This window comes from Balaenoptera borealis (assembly GCF_965194805.1).
Source record: "Balaenoptera borealis genome assembly, chromosome: 2".
NCBI classification, from domain to species: domain Eukaryota; kingdom Metazoa; phylum Chordata; class Mammalia; order Artiodactyla; family Balaenopteridae; genus Balaenoptera; species Balaenoptera borealis.
In genome coordinates, this window is record NC_138867.1 from 158,220,753 (window position 1) to 158,245,584 (window position 24,832).

The following is a 24,832-nucleotide window of genomic DNA, read 5'->3' on the forward strand; positions in this document are numbered from 1 at the left end:
ACAAGTTTGGGAAACACTGATAGAGCACACTATGCTCAACTAAAGACTGGCATCAGGAATAGTCCGGGGAAGAGAGGAACGTCTTGCTCACTTCCAGCTACACCCACTAGCTGCAGGACGACGGTAGTTCCAAGACATGTCTACCAGCCCTTCACTGCCATTAAGTCATGTTGTCCACAGGAATGGCATGCAGGCCGAGGAAAAAGGTTACACTGCGCACCTGGGGTCTAAGAATTAGTCGAAGCTTCAGAGTATCAAATGATTTAATTACAAAACTTAAGCCACTTATTAATTATTCACCTTCTAAAAAACACAAACATGAGAATAAAATAAACACACCCAAGACTCACTAGCCCTTGCAGGATAGGAAGAAGCCCTGGATAGAGAGCCTGCAAATGTTTTTCCTTATACTTAAGTCTACATTTCCTCATGCATTCTAGGGTCCCATGTTTTGACACCTCTTACAGGGGAAAGGAAACGTAGGCTAAAGAGTCATGGACAAGAGGGTCACGACAACCTTAAAGCTATCTGATGCTAATGGCTTGTACACTCTTATTTGCAACTCTGAGAAACAGTATCAAATAAGCATTGTCAAATACCTACCCCTGGCTAACCTTTACTGTCATTCTTTGAAATTGCATCTTTGGGACTGGTTATGTTCCTTCATTGTAGCTCTTGCTTATCCCCAAGAACAAACCCTAAAATTCATACACAGTCTCTAAGTTCAAGTACAAAGGTTTGTTTCAGGACAACCCCAAGTTGATGTAGTGTTTCTTAATGTATCTGTAGTGTCTACTGGGTGTCACCCCTTGGACAGGCTGGCCAGAGGGCAGCACGACGTGGGGCCCACATGGTCAACTCTCCTACTGGCCCACTGGCTCCCTACTTTAGCTGGACACCGCCCCAAAGTCAACGTTGAATTGTGAAGTCAGTGATGACCTTGGCCTGTCTTCACTCTGAAGTTGTACTCTTATGTAACTGAATCCAGTTCTTCACCATTAATTCAATGGAGCTTCCAAAACGTGTCAGGCATATTCTAAAAAGAAAAGATAATCATATCAAAATGTTAGTTTTGTGTTATGTTTAATTTTATGTCCCCAAAGGAATTAAACTAGAAAGAAAGACTTGAAATGAATGTTTTACACTCCATAATGGAATTGAGGTCTTCTCCTAACATAGATAGGTACAAAGGGACAATTTCTCTCGAGTGCCCCACGTGAGCCTGATGTTCTCACTTTGTTCACTCACTGATGCTTATCTTATTTATCAAAAGTAACAGACATCTTAAAGAATCTTATAAAGAGAACACCGAAGTAGAATGAGGGGATGAGGCACACCCTGATGGTTACCAACAATGGCTAAGTTAAGAGTCCGCCACTGCTTACTTGGTGATTGCTGCTTATGTTTACTAATGTCTCCCAAGCTCTGCAAAAAGCATTGTTTTGTGCATCTAGCTGATTTTTAAAATTAAATTTCAAATGTTAAAAAAAAAAAAAAAAAAAAAAAGGAGTGCTCATATCAGAAGAGTCCCACGGTAACTGACAATGGTGAATTGAAATCCTTACTAAATACAAGGAAACCCAGCAGGGCTTAAAGCAGACTCTGAGCCCCATTTAGGATGCCGCTTTAGAATGCATTGCTTGATTTTATATAAAAACTGTAAACCCAAGTTAACTCATGTCCAGGGGAGAGCCTCATTTAAAAAATTTCAGAACAACAAGACTTTCATCTGAATTTGCCTTGTGCACACCAATCATCCCAGGTGGTTTCTAATGAAACATCTATTCACAGCTTAAACGTTCAGCTCTGCTGGCACAGAAAATCATACTCACGGACACAGGAAAACATTACTAATTAGTTCTCAGTAAAAAATGACTCATAACAAAATGAAGTACATTTGAGGTAAATACTTTTCTGAATAGGCAAGAAACATGACCCTCAATAATGGCTTACCCCTTTTCTATCCATTTTCTATATCTATAAGCCAGAGGTGAATGTTCCTGGACAAAAGATGGGATACTGGACCTTAGGAAGCATCCTGGGATGGAGCTGGAGGGTCCTGGCTTTCAGGCTCTGGAGGGGGTGCTGGCACAGCTTCTTTTTTCTGGGCCGCCAGGAACTCATGAATTGCTCGTTCTATCTGTGGCCTGAAGATGTGGTTTAGTTTGGGATCCACCACCTGGGAAATAATTCTGTCCACTCCAGCTTCCAACATCCCTGACCTTGAGGAGACAAATAGATCATTCCGTTATTTAGCCTGCAAGTGTCATGGGAGAGCCCAATAAATGTCCACCTGGTCCAAAGTACAGCCCCTTGAGGAGTTCTTTCACAGGGCGGTCCACTTACCACATAGGGTTCAAGCAATGATATCTTTAGGGGGCAATTCACGACCAGCGGCTACCACTATTCCTAATTCACAATCTCATCCACTCCCACCTCAACCTTGTACAAAAGAACCAAACAAAACTGTCCCAAAGACAAAGAGCAAGTAACAATATGGTAGGAAAGAACCGACGGCACGGGGAGAGTTGAAAACCTCAATCTTTCAAAGCCAGCAAGCCTCCCACTTGACTCCATTTCCTTCAATATCTATCCTCTCACAAGTCAAAGCAGGAGAAGCAGCCTCCAGCAGCAACCTGGCTAGTAAGCTCTAAATCTCATATAACACAAATCAGTCAGGGCTGGGAATGTTTACAGCATCACCAGCAATTCAACAAGGCCTTCGGCTGTGGTTGTTACCTATGACACATACTAGGTAACCCAGAAGCAAACAAGTAAACAGACAAGAAACAGACTGGTTCTCAGCTCCTAATGGGCTAAAATACATCCCCGATCCTTTCTGAAATAGAGCAAAAATTAGTCAAGATGTCTATATTCAAACACCAGGGGTGGGTAGTGAGGAAGATTACGGTCATAGGAAACAAATCTCATTTGAAGAGTTTGGAAAATAGTCCATGCAGGGTCAAACTGAATTGTTCTCCTCAAAGGATTAAAACAGTCAAATACCATCACAAGCATGGTGGACAGGTTTTACTTACTTTCCTTTAGACTTGAGTTCTTAGGCCATTCAAGCTTTTGCTTGGGTAAAAATAGGTCCTGCAGTAATGGGGCAAATGGTGTGTCAGGGTACAGCCAAGGAGACAACTGGGTGAACACACACAGTGATAAGTAAGATGAGAAACAGGCCTTGAACTGGTTAGGCTTAGTAGTGAATAAAGTGCTTCCTAGATCCAGTGGTAACTGACAGCTTATCAACAGAAAGCCTAGATGTAAACAGACCACCACTAGAGTACAGGGGCACTTTTGGGCAGACCCCAACAATGTGTGCCCTTAGAGATGAGCACCGTGGAACACAGAGAGGTCAGCAGCAGGCCATGGGTCGGTGGGGAAGCAAAGCCACCTCTCCTTAGGCACAAGCCAACAGCTGTCCACCTACACCACCCTGCTTCCCAGGTCAGATTCACAGGGGTCTTTACTGGAGGTGAAAGCCTGACCAAGGAAAACAAAGTACCAAGAGTGTAGCTCCCTTTCTTGGAGATTTTAAAAGTGTTTGGAGAAAACAGCATCTTGTCAGGAGCCTAAAACAGAAGATGAAATGAACAAATATGCAGTTAAAAGACTTATCAGTCATAATTAGGTTCAACAGTAGAGGTTGATTTCCCGTTAAGCCCTCCACGCTGCAGAACTGGGATACAGCTTCTGGGCCTGAACGGCCAGGCCAGCCAGCCAATGCTGAGGGCTGCAGCGTTTCATCTATAGGGTTAAGTAGCAAATCTTCACTTTAAAACTTCATTAGAATTTGCCTCAAATTCAAAATGTTAGCAAGAATCACAGAGAAAAGTCTCAGTATCACATCCAAATTCATGTTTTCAGGTTAAATACATTCTAGATCAAATCAAAAAGGAGGAAATATTTACATAGGTGGTAAAACTATGAAAAAAAAGCAAGGAAAGAACGACCATCCAACTCAGAAGTATGGTAACCTTCTGAGAGGAGGAAGGTATATCAAGAAAGGAGGGAAGCAGGGCCGGGGTGTTTTGGAGGGTGCTGGTAAGTTCTATTTCTCAACCTGGGTGGTGACTACAGGGATGTTCTAGTTACTTGTTATACTGCATCTCTGTTCTAAGCACTTTTCTGTGTTACACTTCATATTAAAGGTATATAAAGAGAAGCGCCACATGCATACCTCAAGAATGACATCATTGTGCATTAGAAATTAACAGTAATGTTGACAGTTTTCATACCATTAATGGCACCCTTTCAAATATTTCAAATATTTGGTGTTTTGATTTAGTTTCTTAATATGCTTGCCAATCTTTTAGAAGGTAGGGTTACAAAAAAAGTTTCATCTGATTTGTTACTACAGCTGTCAAACAGGTTTTTTGTAAGGATTAGCAATAACACATACAGGGACCAGTGCCAGACATGAAATAGTTGCTCAGTAAGTGGAAGCTATCGTCCCCTTCTCTCTGAAGGATCCCTGTGCCACAGTCTGCTCCCTAGAGAAACAGAAAGGCAATGGGTGATAAATCCAGAATGACAAAGCACTGGGCATCTTTTGGTATCATGCTTCTTCCCTAACTCTGAGAGCTTTTATAAATTTTAGTTTCGTTTAAAAAGATTCAGATTTCATCAGCCATACAGCCATACTGAAAGTGCCAGCTTGTTAATAAGCATCCTTTTCTATTTTACAAAACTTATTTTGCAATTATATATCCATAGAAAGTTGCAAAGAATTACATAGGGAGGTCCACGCACTCCTTTACCCAGCCACCCTGAATGCTTGTACTGTGCACAGCTGCAGTACAATATCAAAGCCAGGAACACAGGCAAAAGGAAAAATTCTGTAACTATGTGTGGTGATGGATGTTAACTAGACTTACTGTGGTGATCATTTCACAATATATACAAATATTGAATCTTTATGTTTGAAACTAATTATACCTGAAACCAATATGCTGTATGTCAATTATACCTCCAAAAAAAAGGGGGTGGGGGCAAATACCCAGAAAACCAGCACGGGTACTCTCCTGACCTCGTTTACATCTCAGTTACAGCTGTACTCATGTGCGTCTGCGTGGGTAGCTCTGCACAACTTTATCATGAGGAGCTTCATGTAACCACCACCACAATTAAGATACTCACCTGTACCCCACCCCCTTCATGCTACCCCTTTCTAGCCACACTCACCGGCCCCCCTGACCCTAAGCCCTAGCAGTCACTAATCTGTTCTCCATCCCTATAATTATATGTTAGTTCACGAATGTTACAGAAATGGAATCGTGCACCACTATATTTTTGATACTGAGTTTTTTTTCACTCAGCACAATTCCCTGATATTTCTGTTTTTAAAGAGGAAGGCCTCACAAGCTTTTAGATATTCTAGGAGAGATAGTGGATCAAGAAAACCTGAACATAAGCGCTGGTATTAAGAGCAAAAAAAGGATTCTGAATGGATTAGAAAAAGCTTATCTTAGGACACTGGATTTCATGAGCCACCACCACTTTTGTGCCAGTGACACTGAGAAGTCACTTGGATGAGCAATCAGTAGCACCTCATTAACTAAGGTTCAGTTTGCTACTGTGAAGAATATACTTTAATAAGACTCCATGCCTTCCTGAAAGCTGCCATTACACTTTAGAGGGGCCGTGTGGATTCAGAAAATTTGTGTAACCCACACTGACTTGTGAGAAGATCCAGCTGCTCTTGCCCAAGACCCAAACATTGATGTATCGGTATGAACTCCAGCGTATGTTCACATTACACTGAAAACTTCAGAGTACGAAATATGTCTTACAATTTGGAATATCTTTCCTGGTAGAGGTGTGCATGGGAGGCCTATGTGGGTAGCAAGAATTTCAATTGAGTTCTTTGCTTACTTGAACCTTAATTTTAATAGGGGCGGGGTCTGCTGTAACTTGTATGTCATATTTGCTGGAAAGTACCATGCACCTTGACCAAACAGTGCCTTGCACTGGCCTTCTTGCGAGTCACACTTGTGATTACTGCCTTTTCGCTCTCAATTCTGCTTACTTACTGAACCACACTCTGCCTCAGACCATTTCGCAATTGGTTTTTGTTCATCGTAGGATTCCACTCCTGCTTGTCCAGATGTGTTGACACAAAATTATCCACTTTCTGCCTCAGGTTTTGGTAAGCTGGCTAAAATATTAAAAAGAAGGGGCAAGGTCAGAAGTTACATGCACCAAAGTTTTGGAACTTAGTCATTCAGAACACTGCTTTTCATAGAAACGCAGAATTTCAGGTCCTTAAATACACTCCCATCGTGTCCGTGAAGATCACCACACAGCATGGCAGAGCATGGATTAATGACCAACATGTGTGCCCGCTTCATGGTGGGTAGGTACAATGCCAGATGCTTTATCACCCCACTTACTTTTCAAATAACTCTACGAGGGAGGTCCTATTGGCTCTCTCCTGCTCTCATGTTAGAGGATACAGGCTTAGAAAAAGTAAACAACTGGCCTACAAGGCTAAAATGTGGCAAAGCCAAGGTGAGACCCAGGCCGCTTCCCAATCCAAGGAAATGGGTTCTAGTCCAGCTCCACTGCTTACTAGCTCTCTGACTTTCAACAGGTCAGCCAACCTGAGTCTCAGTTATTTCTGTCTGTAAAACAAACATTACTGCCCTGCTTACCTCATAGGGTCTTCTTGGCAACAAGCAAGGCCTCAGGAAAGTTCTCCACATAAAATGAAGGGCCACCCAACCCTCAGCATGACTCATGAATGCAGACTGAAGTCAAAGCCTACGGAACACTGGGAAAGGCTGAAGGGAAGCAAAACTTAAGTCCCAAAAGGAGCCTGAGAGGCACTTATCGGTGTCAAATGTTCTAGACCCAACTAGGATCAGAACAAAATCAGAAAGGAACTTGATGAACACAAGGAATCCATGTGAACACAAGGAATGCATGTTCTAAGCCTCCAAGACCTTCTGGCACCACCAGCTGTTCTTCTCCAAACCAGGTGCAGCAGTGTGCACTGCTGTTCACACTTCATTCCTCTCTCCTCCCACTGTGGGCAGAGAATACTTCCCTACCCCAGTGACGCTGCGTTTAGCAGTGTGATTTGCTCTGGCCAACGGGGTGTTAGTGACAAGAGGTCCTAAATGTGGCTGTGCCACCTGGCTTGGCTCTTGTACTCTGGTGACCTTTGATGAGGGTATGTCCTTTGCAGCCCCTGTCCATTTGGCCTGGGACCTATAGGATGAGCACATGTGCAGCAGACCTACCCCAACCCACAGCTTGGACCCAAGCCCAGGCCACCTACAGCTGAGCACCAAGCCTATCTAGATCAGAGGAACTTTAGCTGACTTGTAGCCCCATCAGCGTGAGAACAAATGCTTGTTATAAGTCACTGAGATTTGGTTTATTATGTAGTGTTACTGTGACAAAAGTTTGCTAACAGTCAAGTAAGTGAAACTGACAAAGGACTCAATAGGTCTCAACTCCATGAATGGGCTCTCCCCAAAGGCCGTGACTCACAGACATAAAGACTCTCCAGCAAACCTGGAGAGAGTAAGGCAGGGAGACGGGTGAGGACTAAAATTCACAGATACCCATGTACTGTCTGCCTGGCAACTCCTTTTTCCTGGTAACCATCTTCCCCTCTTCATTACCCACTACTGTGGGTAGGGCAGTGGGTGCCATGTTCTCCTGGCTACAGGGGTGGGTGCCTACCCGTGTTGAGACAATGCAGACACTTCCTGGGATTTTTTGAACTGGAGCTGTTTCTAGAGGAAGAAGCTGTAAGGTGTAACCAATAGATACTAGTAACCAAATGGATGACTGTGCTCTGCAGCGACAGTTAAAAGGTTGTGAAGAATAGGCATGAGAGACAGCACTAGCGGAGCATCCCTGGTTCCAAATGCATCCCGACCCTTCTGGCAGTTTGTTCGTTCTATCTTTCCTTAGATCCCATGAGCCAACAGATTCTCCCCTTTGCTTACAGGAGTTAGAATTAGATTTGTAGCTTTTAACCATTAATCCTGATACTATACCTTCTACGATTCAAAATAACTCACCCAGTTTTAGATAGAAACGGTTCCCAGGGAAAAGGACAAAGGACAGCTAATGTCACCACCAAACCTTAATAGACCCTGACAATATAGAATAATCCCTTCAGTTCATGAAGTGAAAGGACCTAATGTGCCTGCCACTAACATTTTATTATACTTACTATCGCCATCTCTCTCTCTTCTTCACCTATCAGTTTGTTCTGTTTGTTTATATTTTGGATGCACTGCAAAGTAAATTACAAACACCATCAGTTCACTTTTCCTTAACTACGTTTGCAGTCTGGGGCGGAGCCTAACAAGATGTAAATCTGACAAGCTGTCAGGTGATGCTGATGATCCAGGGGCCACACTTTGAGAACCACGGGACTAAAGCAACAAAGGATGTGCCTAAAACACACTATCTTCAAGAATGAAGACAACCAGGTGACTACCAGAAAGAACATCTAAGGAGGTGTTAAGTGGTGAAGGCTCCAATTCCCTCTCCCCCAACAGATTCTCAATACCGATTTAAAGAAATGTATACTACATTGATCAAGCTGCACAAAACCCAGTGAGACAAATGAAACATGAGTGGGGAACTTGCAATGGGAAGTTGAGAACACCTAGTCCTGGAAAAGGTGAAAGCTCTGTCAATATGTACCTGGGAACCTTAAATAAGGAAAATTAAATACTCCATTTCAAGGATAGCACTTCTCCTTGAGTTTTTAATCTTGGAGAATAACAGCATACACCACTTACTATTTATACTATCTGGTCTACGTTTCAGTTTTCTACCCTAGAATACGATCTTTGAGCACTGGGTAGTGACTTGCTCGTTCCTGTATCCACAAATCCCATCAATAAATGTTTAATGGGTACGTGGACAAGGTCTTTCCCTATTTTTAAGGCCTAGTTTTAAGCTCACAATCTTGCTGTGAGGTACGCAAAAGATTTCCATGATAGGCTCAGAGAGGAGAAATCACTTCCCTCTAGCGGCCCATTCAGTAACAAGAGCCTCCTAAGTCTACAACCACAGTCTTGTCGGAGAAGCTTCTGAAAAGGGAGTAAACGAATATTCCAGCAACTGCTGTTTGTCTGACACTTAACACACGTGACTTCACTGAATACAAATGAACCTTGGCAAGTAGGTAAAGTGAAACAGCATTGTACTAGCTGTTGACTTGGTTGACCTATGGCATTAGGATCTAAAATAGGCACCAAATCCCTTTCAATCAATGATGGAGAACAAAATAGGACGCTGGTTCTACAACAATGTACCTTAATTAACTGTGCATGCAGGTCTGCAAATCACTAAGCTAGAGAAAAAGAACAAAGAGTTATTACAGGCTGATGATTGTGTATTCAAACCATTCACGCTTACTTACCTGGTTTTCTCCACTGTTTTTAACGTACTGAGATTTGTTACTGAGGGCCTTAAAGGAGTCCCATCTTGGGAAAGACAGGAGATAGGCTGTGAAACCGGTATTGGATCCCCAAGTTGAGAGATGCGACTGGGCTAAGTCGCACACAGTAGTGATGGGGCTGGGACCCGAACCCACGTGGGCATCTCTCAGAAAGCTTCCTATACTGCCCTAAGCGGTCTCCTCGCTGCCGTGATTTTTAAGGTGTCTTTTGTTTTCCTCTCTCCTTTGGAAATGTGAAATGCAACCCTGGCAGCCTCATGCCCAGTCCGGCCCGCCTGAGCCCCGGCGGCCTCATCTACCTTGGTGTCCACGTCGGCCAGGCAGTCCCGGCGGAAGCTGTCAAACAGCCCCCGGCTCTTGAGCTGCTCCACGATGAGCGCGATGAGCTGCGGGTCGCCGGGAGGCAGTGAGGCCGGGTTGATGGGGCCGCCGCTCCCACCGGCCCCCGTCGCGCCTGTCGTCGCCCCCGCCGAGGCCTGGCCGGCGCCGCCGCCGCCCACCGCGCCGGTGCCCCCTCCGCCCCCGCCGTCCGCCATAGCTGCGCCCCGTGCCCGCGAAGGAGACTGAATACGGATTCCTCTCAAGGACAGAGGGCCTGGGTCGTGTAGAGGTGGCCGAGGGGCAGGAGGAGGGGGCGGCGGCGGCGGGGGAGGAGGAAGCGGTGGCAGCGGGGACGGCAGCGGCGGCGGCGACGGCAGGTTCTGAGGCAGCAGAGGTGGTGGCAGAGGCGGCAGAAACCGCCCACCCCATCCAGGGCGCTCTCCGGCTGACGACACCGCCGACCTCTGCATTGTGGGGCAGGAGGTTTTCCGTCAGTCATCTCCGGCTTTCTTATAGGCAGAGGTCCGGCCGACGGAAACTACATCTCCCGGCAGGCTCCGGACCCTCGTCTCCAGTTTGCGGGGCAGTATGGGACTTGTAGGCTTAGGCCCTCGTGATTGCTGCAGCCTGGGCTGGCCTTCCTCGCTCCGTTACTGCCCTCTCGCTTTAGATCAGCGCGTCCCCAAAGTGCCTGATTATAAGAATCGTCTGCTAGGCTGATTGAAAGTATAGATTAACAGGTTTGTCCCTTAGAGATTCTGATTCAATATTTCTGGGTCGGGGCCTAGGAATCTGTGCTTTTAACATGCATTCCCGCGCCTTTCTTGAACAATACGATCCAGGAAATGTGGGAAGCAGTGGACTAGTCAAATTTCTTTTATTCAGAAATTGTGGGTTTATTTCCCCTTCTGATTTTAATAGAAATGCATACTTATTTTAGAAAATTGAAAAATAATGGAAAACTGCTGTAAAAAAAGTTTCCCTGATTCTCTATTTTATGTATTTCCTTCCAGATATTAAATATTGTCAATAATAATAAACGAATATTGAGTAATTGGAATATTACAGGCATGATGCTAAGTACTTCACATACACTACTTCACAATCTAAAAAGCAGATCTTGTCATCGCTATTTTACAGAGGCAGAAATGGAGGCACAGAAAGTTTTTTACCCTGATCACGTAGCTAGAGGTGGAAGAGGAGGGTTTGAACAAAGGTTTCCTGAATCCAAATCTTGGCAATGTTTAACCTAAGGTGTACTACATTCTGAGAGCTAGCTGGCATCAAAGGTAAGGCTTTTTTCTTGATTTTTTTTGTAGCCCCAGTTTACCGTTGGAACTGCCACCACTGTCCTCTCTTCCATTCAGCCTTTTGTCCATTATTGACTGAACTCCTGCCCACAACCCCTGGCAATTCTGCCTGCTCTTGTTATTTCCTCATCTTCCATAAGCAGTGGAGGGGTTGTAAATAATAAATTCTTCAATATTCTTGCCTTCTGGGAAGAGGCATAATAGACAGAGATCTGGGATGCTCTCCACTCCCCCATTTCCTATTTAACAGAGTTTAACCCTTAAAATGAAAATCGGGATGTTAGTTTATACTCATCCTTTAACTCAAGCTAAATCTTCCTCAAAGGCTAAGTTAATGACCAACATTCTCTCTTAATACTTCACCGTCCTGGAGATTACCTAATGACTATTCCTCCTAGTTGTCCCACACTCATCCCCCACCTTTAGCCCCAGGAGAGGCCCCATTCAGACCGCCTGGGCCTCATGTCCATTCTCCTCCAAGCTCCCTGACTTTGACCAGCCTCTTCTCCATTTTGGCACAGCACACCTTACTCTCTTTCTCCAGGGTAACTTTTCTGACCCTCTGACCTAATCTGGTCTTGTCTCACTGGTATAGACTCTCAGAGCCTCTTTCTTGTAGCAATTATTGTAATCAAAAGTGAATAATTTATAGGCTAATTGGCCACCTGTTTCCCCTGCTACAGTGCAAGCTTTAGAGCTGGGACCACAGCTTGCTCTTCATCACTGTGTTCCCAGCCCATAGCTCAATGCCTAGCTCAAAGTAGATGTGTAAATTTTTGTCTGTTTCCTATAATCATGGGATAGGGTCAGAGAGAGAGAGAGAGAGTGAGTGTGTGTGTGTGTGTGTGTGTGGAGGGGGGGAGGTGGGTGGAGGAGGGTGTCATTTGTAGCCACTACTTTCAGAAAAGAAAGTAGGAGATGATGGATTAATCCATCATGACCAAATGGGTAAGTGATCCTGGAGATTGGCAGCAAATGGTTTAACCCTTTGTCATTCTCATGGGGACCTTGTGTCCTAGTTGCTAGAATCTCAACTGTGAAAAGAGGCTGCACCCTATACCTGTGACCTTGCCTCTGGAATTGATATAAATTGGGTGTGGTGGGGTCGGGGGAACGAGGAGTGAAGGAAGTCAAGACTAGGGGAGGCTTATTGTTCGTCCAAATTTGCAGTAGGAAGCTTCCACGACATCCAAAATGCATTCCTCCCCCAAGTCAAGGTGCATGTAATACACAATAATTGTCACCAGGGAGCGCCATTGCTGTATTAATAATCCAGGACCTTTAGCAATTTCTATGCAGAATACTGTTTTAATTTTGGCCCAGGTGGTGATCTCATTTTCAGATATCCTTTGGGAAAAAATAATTGTTGCCTCTCATTGTTAAAATTTGTCTGTAACAAGTTTCCTGAGCCCAGTGAATTGTACATATTAGGTGTTGGAATATTTTATGTCAAAGACTGCAGGCCAAACCCAGATCTCAAAGGAGAAGGGGCAGAAACTAGAAATGAGATACACAGTTTGCCAAGGGAGATGTGAAAAAGCAGCCAAGTGCGTGGGCTTTTTGCATCAGGTGGCACTGGATTGGAAGCCCAGCTCCATCACTTTGGGGTGGTGTGACTTTGGGAAAGCTGCATCACCTCTCCGAGCCTCAGTTCCATTTTAGCAATCCATTTAGCATAATTCCTGGTCCTCAGCAAATGTTGATAACATATTACAGTCACAAATTCACATCTGGGTTGGGAAGTTATTTGATTAACCACTGTCTCCTCTGCTAACTTCTAAATTACATGAAGGAATGGATTGTCTGTTTATCATTGTGTCCCCAGCACCTAGAACAGTGTCTGGTACATACAGGCTCTCTGTAAATATATGATAGATGGATGGATGAAAAAAGTAATGAATGAGTAAATGGGAAATTTGCTCTTCTAAGTATAGGATCAGGCCATTCAAGATTCTTGATACCTTCCTTCACCAAATGGAAGAATATACTCAATATATTGACTATATATACAGAGGGGTCAGGTGTTCTAGTGAGCTTTCCATATGTGTGACTGAATTGGACTAGGAGCCTGGGGCTGGGAGCAGGCCCCGAGGTTAGAAGTCAGTCTATGTGTTGCCTTGGTAACCTTCCAACCTTCTAATCCAAGATCCAGTTATTTAAGCAAGAGCGTTCCAGAGCCCAGGGCTGCATTTAGACACCACATCCACTTGGGGTAGACAGGTTGTTGGTCCTTATTCATGTTCATGGTGTGGCCCTTTTTCTCCTTGCTTCCTTGTTTTCATCCAAAGAGCCTTACTAATTCTTAGGCTGGACAGGTATTCATTTCTTAATTGACAGCATCCAGCGTTTCTCGAGATTGCCTGTCTGTAGTGTATTGGCTATATCTGCATCAGAGGATCTTGGCTGCTTTTTGTTTGTTCCTTTGCCATGTTTTCCAGCATCGCTAATGACAGATTGGATCCAAATACACACTCAGAAAACAGGGCTTTGATAAGCAGGCGTCCTCAGCACCAGTCAATACTACCACTGCCTCGCCCACCTAACATGCATCTTAGATAACATTTCAGGCTGCAGTGTTTTTAACACGTTGTCATTTTGAATTATTATTACTAAAGAATGCTGAGTGGAATAGGCAACCTGATATAATGTAGAGAAAAGAATGGGAAGTTTGGAATCTGGGTTGGGTTTGGATCCAGCACCTCTGCTATCATCTATGTGACCTAGGACAATCTTCTGAGCCTCAGTTTGTCGTGAAATGTAGAGATAATATATATGCAGAAGGTGGCACATGGTAGGCACTAAAGCTAATAATATGGTCTTGAAACAACATCCTAATGTACTCATTTGTAGTCTGTTGTGGACAGAAATCTTGAATAATATATATTCAGAATTAATACATATTTAATTGCTTTGCTAGTTTTAATCTTGTGATGACATAGAGAACCACTCAGCCAGTCCCTAAATTGGTGGGCTCAGTGAAGCCAAGTTCACAGTCGAGCCCTCCATGCTATTGCTGCTGTGGTCTGGATCCGTCCTCTGCCTTTGTCTTCACACCTACAATGCCGTCTCTCATTCTCCAGTGACACACATATCAAATCATTTACTTCTAGTTGCCTATCCAGTATCCATTCCCCTTCTTTATCAACAGAACCCAATTTTGTCTGGGGCTTCGGTGTGCCCTGTTGAAGTGTGTACTTCCCTAGATTCCTTTGTTGCTAGGAGTGACCATAGGTGCCATTTCTGGCCAAGGAGATAGAAGCTGAGGGTATCTGGGAAAGCTTTGCCTTGCTGATAGAAGCACTGCCACTTCCTGCTGTGGCGTCGAGGTGCAGCAGTCCTAAACCAACACCCTAAGGGTTAGTTAGCGGCCAGTTACAAACTGGTTCTGGCCAGCAAGTTGTGAACAGAAGTGAGAGTTGTGTCCCTTCTGGGCCAGGACATTTAAGTACCAACATGAAGCTGATTCACTTTGCTGTACAGCAGAAACTAACACAACATTGTAAAGCAACTATACTCCAATAAAAAATTTTAAACCATGTACCAACATGAGACCCTCCAAGAATTCTCCTTTCATCTGCCATGATAACCAGCACAATTTGGGATAGTGGCTGATCTATCATCCTGAGCCCCAAAGTGAGGCGACATGGAGTAGGGGCCCTGGTTGGCCCCTAATGGACCAGCAGGAGTGAGAAATAAACCTTGGTTGTTTTATGCCACTGAGGTTGTGGAGTTGTTTGTTACTGCAGCATAATCTAGCCCATCCTGACTGATATAACCCTGACCCCATTCCTCCACTAAACCCATCATTTGTGGAATGACTGAATGTAAAAACTAACTAACAAATGACTAACTAAAAGCATGAATGAATTAGCTTCCTTCTCCTGGGCCCCATCCCTTCAGATCATGTCTAGGAATGACTATAAATCCACCTAGTTTACCCTGTGTACCTTTGTAGACAGCTTAGGTCAGTCTTTCTTCAACTTTGGTGTTCATCAGAATTCTCTGAGGACCTCATTAAAAATACAGATACCCCGCCATCCCCTCAGACCTGCAGAATCAATCCTTAGAAGTGGGTCTTGGCCATCTGCATTTATAATAAGTTTCCTAGGAGGTTCTGACAATGGGCCAAAGTTAGGAACGGTTGCCTCTTTGGGTAGAAAATTCAGACCCCCATCAACAGGTCTGAAAGGGTGATTGTTTTTGGCATGTGGGTTTTTCAGCGTCTCTCAGTCATCCCTGCCTCAGCTCCTACTCCCAGCCCTCACCCTTGTTCCCAGGTGGCCACTTCTACCTAAGTGATTACCTTTGATTAAAGGTTCCCTTGAAAATATCAGTGACATCTCCCCTCTGGCCCTTGCATCTCTTGTCTGTAAAAAGAAGGGAGTTTATACCTAGAGGGAGGCCATCAATAATGGTGCCTGAGAATGGAGGCAGGTACGAAGGGTGCAGAGGGGTGCCGGTAACTGATCGAGGCAGCTCTGGGGCCGTCCCACAGAAGGTGGCATTCAGACAGGGTCCTAATGAGTGTGGAGGGCATTGCCCTTCTTTGTAGAAGTGCCTTTGAGCATGTTCCTGCATTTGGGCCCTCCCCGCCTTATGAGTCTTGGCAGGATGGGGAGACCCCCTTCTACCTGGGAGCCCAGAGACTTGCTTTCCCGGCTTCCCAAACATGTGGCCTTGACTTCAGCCATCAGAGGCCAATCTGGCACTTGACACAGCAGGTGGCATGTGAAGAAGCAAGCTCCATAACTGGGGGAGGTGGTGTCTGCCTCCAGAAGGGCCACGGTGGGGTCCCGCAGGGTGTCCAGTACCTGCACGGGCAACATCAGAGGCACCTGATGCTGTTCTGTGCCAGCATTGGGACAGTGGCATCTCCATGGTGTCATTTGGCAGTGGCTCCTGTCCATGTCGTCTCCAAGCCTGGATCTCTGGCCCTCCCAGGGGTTCTGGAAGCCACTCCACATTCTTTACTGCATACCTTTACTGATTAAACCAGCCAGAATTCATTTCTGCTGCGACTAAAGGACCTTTCCTGGATAAGTAGGTAGAGAGGAGAGAGGTTCAGGATCCCAGGCAGAGGGTACAGCTTGAGCAAAGGCCCAGAGTCTTGAAGAGTGTGGATATATTCTGAAAAGGGTTGCCAGTCCCATGGGTTGCAGAGCATGTATTTGGGGTGGAGTGGGGACCAGAAAGAGATGAGGTTGATGAAATAAGCTGGGACCTCAAATGCTACCATTTCAGAGGTTGAACGTGACCTTGGAGTGGAGACAATGGGTTTTAAATAGGACAGGAGCTGTATCAGATGCAAAATTGACAGAGATTTCTCTGGGACCGCGCAGAGTGTGACTGGACCCGGTGAAGCCGGGGGCCGGGAGACGGATGAGGAAGCCAGAAGAGGCATCTCATGTGTTAGGTGTTGGCTAGGGCGTCCCTGCCCTTTGAGATCTGGCTAAGACTGCTCACTCCTTCCTCATCACCTCCCCCCGCCCCTCCCCATTGCCTTCCTAGGCCTTGCAGAAGGCCAAGCGGGACCCCTTCCACAGTTTCTGCAACTTCTCCATGGTCATCTCTGCTTCGGAGCTCCTGCCTCTGCTGTATTCATTTTAGTTTATGGATTTTCATGTGAAACTCAGCACCTTGATTCTTTGGCACAGATTGAAGTTCTGAGAGTATCAGAGGGGAGACTGACATTTCAGCAACATTAAAAACAAACAAACTGCAAATTGTACTTTCAACCATCTTGTTCTTAGAAGACGCTACATGTCCCGAGGGATTCATGGTCAGCTATTTCTCCTCATGGGTGCACCAGCCTCAGTGCAACTCATTACCTCCTCTCTCCCCGCCCCGGCTCCGCCTCCCTCTTCACTCCCACCCTCACGGTTTGCCTGTGAAATGCCAGTTACTCCTGATGGGATGCACCGCAAGTAAGCCCTCTCAAGCCCTCTCTTCCAAACTCAGCTCCAGGCCCACTTTTGCACCTCCAGGCCCATGGAAGAGGCCATCCAAACATGAGGTTATCCTCTTAAAAAGCTCCACACCCCTTTGAAGACAGGAGTGTTAACAGTTATTTTTCTGCCTCTAAGATAGCTTTTCACAGTTGAATTTTGCTGTTAGTAATTGTTTTTTTTTTTTTAAACAATCTTCCTCATTTTAATTTTTATTTATTTATTTATTTATTTCTGGCTGTGTTGGGTCTTCGTTTCTGTGCGAGGGCTTCCTCTAGTTGCGGCGAGCGGGGGCCACTCTTCATCGCGGTGCGCGGGCCTCTCACTATCGCGGCCTCTCTTGTTGCGGAGCACAGGCTCCAGACGCGCAGGCTCAATAGTTGTGGCTCACGGGCTTAGTTGCTCCGCGGCATGTGGGATCTTCCCAGACCAGGACTCGAACCCGTGTCCCCTGCATTGGCAGGCAGTCTCTCAACCACTGCGCCACCAGGGAAGCCCCAGTAATTGTTTTATTTATTTATTTATTTACTTTATTTTTTTGTCTGTGCCGCGTGGCTTGCGGGATCTTAGTTCCCTGACCAGGGATTGAACTCGCACCCTGGGCAGTGAAAGCGCAAAGCCCTAACCATTGGACTGCCGGGGAATTCCGAGCTGCTAATAATTGTAAACCACAAAATAGGAGAATTTTGTCTATCTCATGTAAAAGTCTGGAGGAAGGCTGACAGGGCAGCTCCATGACCGTGAGGCTCCCAGGCTCCTCCGCCGTCTTGAGAGCTCTGATCCAAGGTGGCTGCCCAAGTCTCCAGGCCCGAGGGAGCTGCGGGCAGGCCGGGAAGTGTTGCTGGACCTTTTTGGTACAACCTCTGGGTAAAATTTGGTGTTCATGTTATTAAGGAAGAAGTGGCAAATGCACATCGGGAGGAAACTAGTGGTCTGTGCTGTATCTACGAAGACCACTTATCTCAGAAGGTAACCTGCACTTTTCCCTGGACTGGGTATTGAAGGAAGCTTAAATGTTTAGTCTGTCGGTCATGGTGTACAATGGTACCAGTAGTTGTTCTCACTCCTTTAGAAGTGTCAACATTACAACTTCAGGAAGGGCTGGGGGCCAGTCAGACCCGGGGTGTCTGAGGCCCCTCATAGGTCCAGGCAGACCCTCACTCATAGTGCTTCGCTCCCCTGTGTTTTCCTGGGACTCAGTCTGGCCAGTCACCTCTCTGTAGCTGAGATAGAGTATGGGCCCAAGAGGCCTGTGGATACGCCAGATATCTCAGCTCCTGCTGCCCGTAGAGACTTTATTTCCAGAGGAATACTAGGGCCACTGAGAAGTGCCCGTCTTTCTGGGGAGACAGTGCGGTGGCTCAGGAGCCTGTGAGTGAGGACGAGGCTGGCTTGGCTCTTGGCTCTGGTTACTCCTGGCCCCTCCAGCGCTTCATCGGTGGGCTGCGCTCTGAGCATTTGCTGCTGCCACGTGCAATTTGAGTGGACCACTTCCATGATCACACTCCAGAGTTGGGGTTTCCTCTGTCCCTTAGGGATGCTAGAGGAATGTACAGGTCCCAGTGGCTCAACCTGGAATGAAACTCAGGTCTCCTGACTCCATTTCAGTGCCTTTTTCTTCTCCTCCCTCCCTAGGAAGGCTCTGGTTGGCAGGCTCCACGTAGCAGACTGTGGGCATCATTAATGCTATTCACTGGATAGTCCCAGCTCTCTGCTTTCTAGACCCAAGGCAGGATTGTAACTGCTGGCCCCAAGGCAGGACCATGTGACTAGTTCCAACCAATGAGCCATGAGTAGAAGTGATGTCACTTCTGGACTAGAGCCTTCAATGGCTGCTCCAGATCTCTCTTTCCGTCTGCTGAGGTGACCGTGGGCAGTGATGGTGGGTGCTCCATCAGCCTGTGACTGGCAGCAGAGCCCCCAGCTGACCCCTGATGGATCTGTAGAGTGAACAAGAAATAAATCTTTGGTGTTTTAAAAATTTAGGATATTTTTTTGTTATCACAGCGTTACCCATCCTAACCTAACAGTACACACCTACCATCTATTTGGTTGCCTGGCATCTCAATGCCCTTCCTATTTTGGGGGTAACCTCTACCCTCTTGAGACTTGTTGGGAGGCAGAGCCTTCCTATAGATGAAAATGCCAGGTACCACTTTCCCAGCTCGCCTTGCAGCTCAGGTGCAGGCACGTGGCCAAGGCCAGAGAAGATAGTGCTACAGCGGCAGTACCATGGGCTCGGCATTTGTAGCAGCTGCAGTGGTGACATTGTTGGGCTGGTTCCGTTGCAAGAGTTTGGGCTGTGATTATGGCTGTGTGACCTCCCTTTTCTCTTGCCTACTCTCTAAGCCTAGTTCTCCAGCCTTCCTCTCTCATCTGTGAGCTGCTCAGTATCCTTTTGATAAATTCACGTTCAATTTAGATCACGGAGTTCATTTATGTTGCTTCCCCGACTAAGAGACTTGGATGGATACAACCAATTTAGAGGGCAGCGTGGGGCGGCATGGGAGCCAGGAGCTGGAAGGAAGGATCTGGCGAGATGCACCTGACTTCTCTCTCCTGCGCGAGCTGCTTCTCTGGGAGCAACCTTTGTCTGTCTTAGGCCAGAGCAAGCCAAAGGGTGCTGGGTAGGGGCTGTGGTCAGACTTGGTCAGCCTTTGGGCATGTGAACCTCACTTTTCTTATCTGTAAAATGGGGCCAATTTTAGGACCTCACTTATAGAGTGGTTGTAAGGAATGTATTTGAAAGAGAATGTATTTGAGAGAGTTCTGGGAACCATAAAACAAAACCCCAGTGCAAGTTCACCACATTATTCTGTGTTAGCTTGCCCGAATATATCCAGCTGGGAAATCTTGGTTGGCGTGACAGGGTTAAATGAAAACTGTTCTTCCTGATGCCACCGTTCTATCACTTACCTCTTGGAAGGTCACAGGCCAGTCCTTACAATTCAGATCCATCTGAGAGTCTACTCAAGAGACCAGAGACCTCAGACTGGAGGTAATGAAAAGATTCCTGATGGGCTTGGTAAAGACAGAGAAGCACAGAGATGGGAAAGGATATTAGGAGTTGTTTTATTCAATCCCCTCCATTTTCAGAGTTCAGAGAGGGAGAGCCACCAACCCACAGCCACACAGCACCTCTGTGGCTGAGCTTGGGGTTGGGATGCAGATCTTTTCACTCTGACAGTGTGCCTTAATCTGGAGATGTGTTTGTGCTGTAATCCAAGGATGCAAAGTGAATTTTGGGAATATGACAACTCTCCCTCAAATTAATAACCCCCCTTTCCTAGCAACCTATGATCAACTGATCCTTATCCCCCCCTACAGAAGGATCCCTGGAGTACCCCTTCTCTTTTTTCTTTCTCAGCCCTCTAAAACACTTTACTGAGGAAGGGTGAAAAATTGCTGAATCGGTCTTTTTCAATTAGCACGGGATCTGAATCAAAGAAATTTGGAAGAAGAGAACTTTCTCATCCGAGTGGCTGCCAGCACCCCCGCCCCAGCTGAAGTGCTCCCTTGTTCTCGCCTGCTCTGCCCCAGATTCGTGGGCCACTCTCCGAATCGTTGGCAATTTTCTCTGCACTGTCCTGACAACCTCCGGCCATGAAAATTAAAAAACTAGTTACCGAATCTCGCTCCTAACGGCTTTGTCCTTGTCAGCGACTCGACAGAGAAATCTGGAAGAGGGAGCCTCCTTACGCCTGCAGTGGGCTGAAATGCCACCAGAATGACAATGGGCTTTGCCGTGGGAGGAGGGGAGAATGTGCAGTGTGCCAGGAGTGAATGAATGAATGAAAGGGAGAGAGAGAGAGAGAGAGAGAGCGAGCGAGCGCGAGTGCACAAACTTTGGGCTTCAAATTAAAAAATTCCTGTGTCTCAGCAGAGGTCCTGGTGTCTGTACTCCAAGACCTTCTGCCAAATGCTGAGCAGGGCGCTTTTCCCCACGCCATTGCCCTCTGGTCCTCCGCCAGGGTACAGAGCTCTGGGCTGGAGAGGGGGGCAGTCAGAATTTGGTGAGGAAACGGTTCCAAAGTGGGGAAAGCCCTGGGAGGCCGGCCCACCTAGTCAGCTTGCTGTCTGGCCAAGCTTCCTGCACCACCTCAAGGGTCTCCCCTGATTTCAGACATTAGTATTCACTCCACATACCGTCACCGCCCCCCCTCACCACCCCGCTAAAGGAATTTTAAGAAATCCTCAAAAACTGGAGGAATTTTAATTACCCTTAATTAAGAGAAAACTTTCTAGAAGACCACTGTGATGGGTGACTCACTGCGGCATGGGTGTCCCTGAGCTGCAGGAGGGTGGGGCTCAGCCTCGTGGCTCTGTGTCCCCAGCCCTTGGCTTTGGGACCCACACAGAGCAAAGGCCTGGCAGGTGCTTGTTGGGTGAAGGAGTAGGAACGGCTTCATTCAGAGAGTTCTCGTTCCTGCCTCATCCCCCCGGGGCGTGGAGTTGCAGACTGACATGGGGATTTGCAGGGAAGCAGGAGAGAGAGATATCTAAGCACTGGGTCCTCAGGGCCAGGCCGAGCGAGGTCTGTGACTTCATAGCCAAGAGACCTTGAACAAGTCGCTTAACATCCTCAAGTGTGTCTCCTTATCTCTGACATGGGAATCACCATGGTGACCACGCAGAGGGAGGCTGTGAATTAAACAAAGTCCTGCATGTCTGCTTGCTGTATAGTCAGTGCTCAATAAAAAGAAAAACTTAACCAGGCCTAGACCCAGAGCCCGTCCCGAGATAGGGAGACTCTTCTCAAGAGCTTCTGCCTCATCATCCACGGATCTTGGGATTAGTCTCATTACTGGACAGGCCTGGCATCGAAGGGACCCCGGGCAGCTGGGCTGGTCCTTGCTGTTTAACTGAGCACGTGCATTCACTCAGTCAGTCTCTCATTCGTTCATACAAATATCAGTATTTATCGAGTGCCTTCTACATGCTGCCTTGTGCTGGGGTTTGGGCTAAAAGAATAAGTGAAAGGTGGCCTGATCTCAGTTCTTGAAGCTCCTAAGCCAGCAAGAAACAAACAAGCAAAGTCAAGATCAAAATCATTTGGGGTCCAGATCAGTAGGTGGTCAGGGAAAGCTTCTCTTGCGGGCAGTATTTGAACCGAGATCTAAATAACAAGGAGCGGCCATGCTCGGGCCGGAGGGAAGAGGGACCTGGGAAGGAAGCAATAGTTCAAAGGCTTGGAGGTGGGGACAGGACTGGTTAGGGGGCAGGTGTGGCCAAGGTTGATGGAACAGCAGGATGGGGGTAGCAGATGGTTTCTGGGAAGCCCCGGGAGAGCTCATTTCATAGGAAGTCTGCCCGGAGGACTGGGGCTGGGCCCAGAGTCCAGAACATGTACTGAGAGTGGGGTGCTTTCACCAATGTCTCCCTGGAGGCCTGCTCTGGCCCCCTCTTTGCCCTACACCTGCTTTGACTCTGCACTAAAGGACAGATCATTCAGAATAGAGGCGTAGCTCCGCCATTATTATGTGTGGCGCACTTTCTCCCAGTGCCTGTCTCCCTGACCTTGGGGGTCACGCCTGGGTGGAGGGGGTGAATATGCCTTCCTGTCTGCCACCAGGCTCTCCTGCTGCTCTTAGCGTGTGGAGCACACACTGGTGCTGGCCGCCAGGGGTGCAGGTAGTCCTGCTGGAATCGGAGGTACCCTTCCCCAGCTGGGTCCTGATTGGGGCAGTGGTCAAGTAAGCTCCACGGTGGGCCCATCCTCCAGGCCCCCAACCTGAGATCACTCCCATGACCAAGCCTTCCTCGGTCCCAGCTGTGCAAACAGAGGACCTGCAACCACCCTGGATGTCGGGTCTGGGGTCCCAACACACGTTGGTGTGACCAGCCAATTCACAAAGGGCTACCTGCTTGGCGTCAGGCACCAAAGACCCTCTGGTGATGTGGAGCCTGATGCTCTTCCTGTCAGAAGGAGCTAAGAGACATTTAACCCAGCCCCATTCATTCATTCGTTCATTCAATAAATGTTTGTTAAGTACCCACCATGTGCCATGCATTATATTAGTGCCATGTTATGTACTATACGTGTGGTGAACAAAATACAAATGATTCTGGTCTTCACAGACATCAGTATTTTTAAGGGGGTGAAGACACACAAAACCAGGAAACCTACAAATACGTAATTCTGAACACAGTAAGTGAGAGAAAACACAAGAGCAAGACATACGGCATATGTTACAGATCCAGTTTGGTCAAAACTGATCTAATGGTCCAGGTATGAAGGCTCAGGTAAGGTGCCAGCCACATATAAATACCCAGAATGCCCGTATCATCTGTGAAGTTCATTACTAATAATACTGCCAAAATGAATAAATATGAAAACCATGTTGTTGAGAAAGTCTGAAATGTGGTCAGTATTGAGATTAGCTGGCGAATCCTGATGTTAATGAAAGTGGTTAAATTTGACAATCATTGACTGTGTTCGTAAACTCAGAGATGGGAACAGGTGAGAGGTTTATGGAGCATCTCCTGTGTCAGGCTCTGTGGGGGGCACTGGGGGTCCCCAGGATGTTAAATGTTAGCTAGAAGTAAAGTGTTCCTGCCTGCCTGCCCCTTGGAGCACCTCACGGGGCCTGCCCGCGCCGTGCCATGTGAGGCATGGCCAGGCTGCAAATTCCCGCTTGTCTGTTTTGTTTTGCTTCAAGATTTGACCTTGTTGCCAGATTTCTGTCGAGATTAACCTGACAGAGTTCCGAATGTACTTCATTCTACGGCGGGTTAGGTTTCCACAGTCGATGAAGTCAATTATGCCTACATCTCCGTGAAGCAGGCGCAGAAGGGGAGGTTTGCGTGGCAGAAAAATCTCTTTTTAGATTGGGCAGAATAGAATTCATGCTTGAGAAGAGTGCTATTTCTGTCTCTAGTCTCATTTTGTACCCATTTCAGTTTGAAGCTGTGTCCCATTCCAGTGCAAAACCCTCTTCCTCCTCCTCCTCCCACTCATCTCCTCCTCCTCCCCCACTCATCTCCCCCTCCTCCCCCCATTCATCTCCTCCCCCTCCTCCTCCCCATCTCTTCCCCCTCTTCCTCCTCCCCTTCATCTCCTCCTCCTTCCCCCACTCATCTCCTCCCCCCACTCATCTCCTCCCCTCCTCCTCCCCCATTCATCTCTTCCTGTTCCCCCCACTTATCTCCTCCCCCTCCCCTCCTCCCCCTCATCTCCTCCTCCTCCTCCTCCCACCACTCATCTCCTCCTCCTCCCTCCACTCATCTCCTCCTCCTCCCCCCACTCATCTCCTCCTCCTCCCCCCACTTATCTCCTCCTCCTCCCCCCACTCATCTCCTCCTCCTCCCCCACTCATCTCCTCTTCCTCCCTCCACTCATCTCCTCCTTCCCCTCCTCTCCCCACTTATCTCCTCCTCCTCCCCCCACTCATCTCCTCCTCCTCCCCCCACTCATCTCCTCCTCCTCCCCCCACTCATCTCCTCCTCCCCCTCCTCTCCCCACTTATCTCCTCCTCCTCCCCCCACTCATCTCCTCCTCTTCCCCTGACTCATCTCCTCCTCCTCCCCCCACTCATCTCCTCCTCCTCCCTCCACTCATCTCCTCCCACGCCTCCTCCTCCTTTTCCTCCTCCCTCCTCATCTTCTCTCCCCTCCTCCCCCTTATCTTTCTCCCCTTCCTCCACTTCTTCTCCCATACCCCCTTCTGCCTCTCTTCCCTCTCCTCCTTTTAAAATTAATCCACATTTATTTGGCTTTGATTTGGGGTATAGTTGCAATTAGGAGATTTAATGTTAGAGGAAAATCAGATAACCGTGGAGCTGCTGACCTAATTTATATGAGTTCCTCTGTTTTTCTCT

General features: G+C 47.0%; 1 protein-coding gene and 1 long non-coding RNA gene across 5 annotated transcripts; one reads left to right on the top strand and one right to left on the bottom strand.

Annotated features, from left to right (window-relative positions):
* Positions 1-245: 245 nt before the first annotated feature.
* BOD1 (biorientation of chromosomes in cell division 1) lies at positions 246-10,347 on the bottom strand. Of its 4 annotated transcripts, none has more exons than XM_082381114.1 (5): positions 9,739-10,253; positions 8,198-8,260; positions 6,039-6,163; positions 1,954-2,222; positions 246-1,036 (listed from the first exon to the last, which is right to left on the bottom strand). In XM_082381114.1, exons 1-4 carry the CDS (start codon positions 10,228-10,230, stop codon positions 2,027-2,029), a joined length of 876 nt encoding a protein of 291 aa, XP_082237240.1. In that variant the 5' UTR covers positions 10,231-10,253; the 3' UTR covers positions 246-1,036; positions 1,954-2,026. The 4 variants fall into 4 exon arrangements, with proteins under 4 accessions (XP_082237240.1, XP_082237239.1, XP_082237242.1 ...); XM_082381113.1 differs by having other exon boundaries at positions 2,026-2,222; positions 9,739-10,244; XM_082381116.1 differs by lacking the exon at positions 1,954-2,222 and having other exon boundaries at positions 9,739-10,347.
* A 4-nt stretch (positions 10,348-10,351) lies between these two features.
* LOC309623856 lies at positions 10,352-23,014 on the top strand. The gene is made up of 3 exons (XR_014241690.1): positions 10,352-10,500; positions 10,901-11,049; positions 20,383-23,014. It is a non-coding gene; the product is annotated as an uncharacterized lncRNA (long non-coding RNA).
* The last annotated feature ends 1,818 nt before the right edge of the window (positions 23,015-24,832 follow it).